Here is a 7,003-nt window from a genome sequence, read left to right on the forward strand (position 1 = left end):
CGCCTGCTAAATTGTCACCTTACAAGACACCGAGATATTTCTGCCCCTTATGTATGTACATGCTTACATCCATATGTATAATTGTATATTATTGCGCTAATCGTATTTTGTATTTCACTTTGCATTGTACTGCACTGCTATGCCGCCGAAATAAATAAAAACTTCCCATGACTTTCTTCTAATGATTATCTCCAACGATGCGCAAACAGCACGTTCAACGAGATTTTAACAAAAACTGCCGAATTTTCGGCTGATATTAAATGCCGCGAATAGGCTGATATCTTTGCATGCATTCCTGCAGACACATGTCTGCATTTTGTAAGTCGATCAGAGAGCAGGAAAGCAAAGAAAAAAAAAATCGACTTTTAAGTAAAAGAAACGGAAGCAAACGACGTAATTTTCACTCGCAATTTGTCCAGTGTTCAACACAGCAGCGACTGGCAGCGAAATGTTGACAATGATCACTTAAGTGGCCGCCAGTAAGCGGCGCTTATAGCTTGAGTCGTGAATTCTAGAGAGCCAGTTCGCGATAAACACTCGGACGATGCGCAACGGTAGCGAATATGCAATTTTGGAGGCGTTAATTTACCTAGTAGTGGTCTAATAAGAAAATAGAGGCAGTGTCATTGTCAAAGCTAATATGATTAAATAAAATTGCTTGCGTGAAAGTGTAGTAAATAAAAAGCTAAAACTAAAAAGAAATTTAAAAAAAATCTTACGAAAAAATTGCAAAAAATCAAACTAAAAAACAAACTTTGACGGCTGCTTAGCTAAAAAGTAAAACATCACTTCTAGGCTGTATTTAAAGTGTGCGGACGTCCTTGAAGTCGTAGAAACTATTACCACAAATAACAAAAAAAAAACAGGAAGCATTTAATCGCCGCTTTATAACACATAAAATTTCTACGATGACACTTTTAACCGCCGCATGCCATACTATCACAGTTGCGGTTTTATTTGCGGCTGTAAGCTCGAATTTGACGAGCTCTGTTGATGCTGCAGCAGAAATGGCTGAATTAAAGCGCGTTGATGCGACAAGAAAAGTTATGGAAAATGATACCGTGCTGTTGCCTTGTGACAATCATTGTACGTAGTGTATATACGTTTAATAAAAAAATATATATTTAAAATAATATTTTTAAAAGATAATAGTTTTACTAGAAATAAACTAAAGCTATGTACTGTAACAAAAATTATCCAAGGGTTATAGAAAATTTCTTGAAGACGAAAATGAGCTTATGAGAATAGGATTTTGTTATCCTTGTCAGTGCAGTGTTATTTAGCCCGTAAATTTGCGCTTAAATTATGTTAATTTAATTTCAATGCTTAGCCATTGCTAGATGAAAAGAGGATATTCTAGCAAACTGAAGAGAAGCGGAAGACGTACAGTTGTTGATTTTGTTTGTAAAAATTGATAATTTTGTTTTATGAAAATATGTTTCATGCTTTAACCAAAACCATTTTTCAAAATTCAACAAATTTTCATCAAAAATTTGGACTTTTTAACTTTAATCTTTTGAATATTTTTGCATTTAACTTTGTAAAATACTACCCAGTCCACCTTTAATTCATACACTTCACACTTTTAGTTCATACGATCTTGAAGTAGGTGGGCAGGGTAGTAATTTCAAATGTGATAAATTTTAAAATAAAGGTCGCTTATTCCATAATTTGACGGAACTTAAGGCTTTGTACCTTATTTAAGGACTAAGCGACTTCTATTTTAAAATGTATCACATTTGAGAGTATTTTAAGTAGGTAAGTATGCAAAAAAACTTTGGGGTTAGGCCACTTCTGCACTTACGGCCTATGATGTAAGCCTAAATTTCAGAATTTATACAAAATTTAGAAAAATCAACAAATTTTCATCAAAATTTCGAATTTATTATAAAATTTTAGTATAAGAAAGTTCAAGTTTAAATCGGCTAAAAAATCGCATTGATCTTTAATAATTTCTTTGTGCTGACGGCTTTTGTCAATTTTTTATATAACAAATGCAATTTATAAAAACTGGCGAATTTTATTTCATGAGAAATTCATGTTTCTATTGAAACAGCTCAAAAAATATTAAGATCAACGCGATTGAGAATCAAGCAGCCTGAAACTTGCATTAAAATTGTGTGAGCTATAAAACGGATTACCAAAAATTTTCTAAAAATTCAGATTAAAATGTTTAAAACTTTTATGAATCTTTTTGTTGATTATTCTAAATTTTATATAAAGTTCGAAATTTCGCCTTAATTGGTTTTGGTTAGAACATGAATTATAATTTTATAAAAATTAAAAAAAAGTGTAGGTAACTTGCAAAAATTGTTTTAACTTTTTTAAAGCCTAGCAAGAGTTTAGTGTACTTTTGGCCCTGAAAGTTTCAAAAAAAAAATCCGAAGAAGTATGCAAATAAATCTCGAAATGTCCGAAAAAGTGATGAAAGATCAAAAAAAAAACAATACAATGTGGGGAATCTTGAAAAGTGCAAGTTTAATAAAAACTCGAAAAACCCCAAAAAAATTGAAAAAATTCCGTAAGTGCCTGAAAAATTCCGAATGGTTAAAAACGAAAAATTTGGAAGGGTACTAAAAAATCCTAACTGGTTCCGAAAATAAGCTGAAATATTCTGAATAACTCCGGAAAAATCACGTCCCAAAAATTTAAACATGAAGAACCACGAAAAAGTCCAGAGCGGTCGCGGAAAAATCCCGAAAAGTAATAGACTAAGAATCTCACAAAAATTTATCTATACTCCCAAAATTCCCTGAAAAGTTAAGTTTGAAGCTCCGAAAAAATTTTGAGCAGTTGCGAAAGTCTCGAAAAATCTCGAAAAAAAATCACAAAATACTAAGAATTGTGAAAAGTACCGAAAATATTGACAAAAAAAGAAAACACGAAGGACCTTCCCCAAATCTTGGAAATTAAGACGAAAAAAACTCGAAAAAAACCCGAAAAGTAAAAGACGCAGAATTTTAAAAAGTGCGAAAAAGATCCTCGACAAATTGCGAAGCATTTGATTTTATTATCAATGCATAGAAACATAACTTCTAATGATAGAAACAAATATCAAATAATTTTTAAGCAAAAAACCAAACCGGCTACAATTCTCATATACAAATTTAAGAGTACCATAAATTTCTTCATGATCCAAAGATCTAAACCAAATTAGTATGGGGCCACTGAGGTACCACCTTTCCTTTAACACAAGAATTATAGAAATCGGTTAAGGTAGTCCAAAGTAGTACGGTACATAAAAAAAAATATTCCTATTTTTTTGAAGTCGGTTAAAAATAAGAAAATTTGTTCACTATGCCTTTTTTTTCAAAATCCAAAAACCACTTTTATTAACAATCTCTGAAACTAAAAATTATTCAGTGATTTGAAAACGAAAATAAATCGAAGCGATTTTCAAAATATTTAGTTTTGAAAGTAATAAATATTTAAAATGAAAACTGAGAAGACTGCATTATTTACGTTATACTTTTAAACATCGATTTAACGACAAATTTTTGACTTGAAAATAAAATTTTTCTGAAACAACTTTATAAATAAATACCGATTTCAAAAGGCGCGATTTTCCGATTACGCCAAAGATGATTGATATTTTAGACGAAAAAAATTAAAATACGAATTTTTCTACTTAGGACTGTTTTTGTCTTGGAAATATTTTTTCAAAAGCGTTCACAGATCCTAGTGGAAGATCACTTTTTGGAATCTGTTTGTTTATTAAGCTCACACATACACAGTTAGCTAGTCTAGCTGGAGAGTTAAAAGGAAGCGTTTCAAGGACGGTCGATTCCAGTAGTAATCAAAACGGCGCTGATTAATTTCTGGTGAAGAACTATCACCTCAGTGGTAACACCTAGAAACTTTTTTGTAGAATAAACTTATAATGAAACTACTATTCTGAGTAAAGAGTCACACAGCTCACTAATTCCCTACACAAATTAGTTACATTTCAGTACGTTCGCTGGTTCAAAGAGAATCAATCGCTCGTAGATTCACGTGACAGCAATGAGACGCCAACACCCGAACGAATACGACTTTGGTCAAATGGTAGTTTACAAATTTCACAACTCCAACCTTCGGATACTGGCGACTATAGCTGCGCTCTCAAAACCGACAATGACACAGAAGTTACGAAAACGCATTCCATAACTGTGCAATTCCCGCCAACAGTGCAGACAGAGCCAGAAGGAAATATTGAACTCCCGATTGGCGCAGTTTTTCAGGTGATGTGCGAAGCCAGAGGTGTGCCACAACCCAAATTATACTGGCGTTGGAATGGCAAATTGGTGGATAATCAACTAATTGGTAATCGTTTGAGTATACAAATTGAAGTGGGTTCGCGTGAACAATCTGGACCGATTGAGTGTGTGGCCAATAACAGCATAGGCGATATAGCGGTGGCAGGCATGTTCTTGAAAGTACAGTGTAAGTAAGAAAAGTGGTTGGTGAGAGCCATGGTGGAATTATTGCGCCATGGTTGAGAGCATACGAATATGTGGAGAAAATAAATATTTCACAACTTTTCAGTTCCGCCGGAAGTGCGTGTCGTGCAACATGTTGTCTACACCAAGGTTGGTTCACGAAGCGATTTGGAATGCCTTATCGAGGCAGTGCCCCGTGCTAGTGTAAATTGGTACCATCATGGCGTACCAATGACCTATGACTCAAGAATAAGCCGTTACGAAACCGAAATGCAACCAAATGGTTCCAATTTACAATTCAACACAGTTATAAAGCATACGCTGTCTATAAAAAATGTGCGTGACTCAGATCTCGGGCTATACGAGTGTCGTGCGGAAAATAAATTGGGCTTCAAAAGCGCGGCTATTGACTTCACAGGACGTCCAATGCCATGTGTTTTCAAAATCAATCCAGGGGTACAGAGTTCAACCTCACACATTTTGGTGTGGCAAACTGAGAGTTTATCACCGCTAATGGAATTTAAGTTGAAATTTCGACAAATACCATCAGGTAACATTTTAGAAAGAAAAACATTTGTTACATGCACATCTCATTAGCGAAACTTACAGCAAGCATAACACCACAAACTTTGGACATTGATTTCAAAACCGATTGGACGGTATTGACCATACCATCAGAGCTATCGGCCGGTATTATTTTTATACTAAATTTAAGTTAATATACATAAATATTGCTTTTATGTGCCCTCTAGGTCCCATTCACATTACTACATACACCTTACATGGTCTACAACCAGCTAGTGTCTACGAAGTGGTAGTATACGCCCGCAATCACTTTGGTTGGAGTGAGAGCAGCAAAATAGTAAGATTTGCAACGGGCGGAGAAGGTATTAATATCAATTCGTAAATTAGTATACAATTTTACAACTTATTTCTTTTCATTTGTTCAGTTGAACTGCCGAATTATTCAACTGAAGCCGAGTTGTATAGCAATGAGGACTTGTCGTCTGTAGAGAGCGAGGAAGATCGTACAAAGGAGGACTCGGTAATTTTGAATGAAGTTTATGATAGAAATACTGTTACGTCTGCGTCTTCCAACCGATGGTGTTTTTTGAATTTGGCGAGTCTTGTAGTGTTAACAACTTTAAAGCAAACATTGATATGATAATAAATACATATCTGTGAAAAAATTAAATTAATTAAACAATTTGTAAAGCTTTTAATTAGAAACTCTCACGATTTCTAGTTAATAAACCAAACGGAAAATCAACATCATTATGGCAAACTGAGCAAATAAGGAAACATTGGATTTTATTAACTATAGTACAAAGTTACTGTATACCAATACCTATACTGTGTACCAATATACTGTACTATATACTATAACGATTAATTTATACTATATGTGTAAATATATAAATTACCTTCCAAGCCACTGGCTGGATTTAAAATCATATGACAGAGACCGTGTTATTCAAAGTAATGATAGCTTTGAATTTCATAAGCGCACTACAAAGTAAATACAGCAACACTAAAAAACTAGTTTATGCACACAAAATTAAAATTTTTTCTTAAATTCATGATTTGCTTAAACGCACAAAAATTTAAATTAAGCACAGCCGATTTAAACGGAAACGCCTGACCGATTACAATTGTCAAAACCTGCCGACTACATAGAGATGCGCACGATAGAAGCATTAATCGATAAATTTTTCAGTTATTTGAAATGCGGCAACTATGAATATATACATACATAATGGCTGCATTTCTTTATTCATTCTGAACGTTTGGATACAATTTTTTGTTTACTTATTCTTTAGAACGTTCCTGATGATATGTTAACATATACATATTTCAAACGCATTCTTTTTATTCCGGCTGTGAAATGGGATTATCCGGAATGTATAAAGATACGCAGCCAATATGTAGACAAAAATCATTGCTTGCGAACACGTACAACATACATATCGTCGCTACCTTGTCAAACTATCGAATGTGAAAATCGGTACTTTTCAGGAGAACAAAGAAACTGTTGTAAAACATATTGCTGTCATTAGGAAAAAGTGTGGGATCCAACACTTTGTTAAAACCAGTATCCTCTGCTTCTAACTGCCGTACCTAAAAAAAAGCGTTGGTAGAGCGTTTTCAGACGCCTAGCGTTAACGCCGAAGTATCATACCTAAACAAAAGCGTCAACGCTACGTCAACGGCAGATATAACACCAACAATAAGCAAGGGTTTTTTTGTGTATAACGAAAATGACAGTTTCGCCGTTTTCTGCAGCCAACTTCAAAACCTAACGTCCTATCAAAATCCGATTTTCCAACTGCTCAGCATTGACGCCGCGTTGTTTCGATATGCTTCATACAAATTGTACCTGCATGAGAATTATTTGATAGCCAGGCAACACTGACGCTTTTATTTAAGTAAAAGCTTTAAATTTGCCAAGGTTTATAAGTTTCTGGCGTTCACACCACTCATAAACAAAAACAAAGAACTAAAACGAATTGTGTGTGCCTAATGTGTTTCTTGGTGTTAAAGGCTCTGTTATGCATACTTGGCATTGCATGCACTGCTATACCATT

General features: G+C 34.3%; 1 protein-coding gene across 1 annotated transcript; it reads left to right on the forward strand.

Moving 5' to 3' along the window:
• Positions 1-443: 443 nt before the first annotated feature.
• On the forward strand, positions 444-5,976 carry LOC118744742 (opioid-binding protein/cell adhesion molecule homolog). The gene is made up of 6 exons (XM_036477998.1): positions 444-1,086; positions 3,940-4,422; positions 4,525-4,968; positions 5,028-5,108; positions 5,171-5,305; positions 5,369-5,976. The coding sequence occupies exons 1-6, from the start codon at positions 909-911 to the stop codon at positions 5,581-5,583; spliced, it is 1,536 nt and encodes a 511-aa protein (XP_036333891.1). The 5' UTR covers positions 444-908; the 3' UTR covers positions 5,584-5,976.
• The last annotated feature ends 1,027 nt before the right edge of the window (positions 5,977-7,003 follow it).

This window comes from Rhagoletis pomonella, unplaced genomic scaffold, assembly GCF_013731165.1.
Source record: "Rhagoletis pomonella isolate Grant_MI unplaced genomic scaffold, Rhpom_1.0 Rhpom_scaffold_00008, whole genome shotgun sequence".
NCBI lineage: Eukaryota > Metazoa > Arthropoda > Insecta > Diptera > Tephritidae > Rhagoletis > Rhagoletis pomonella.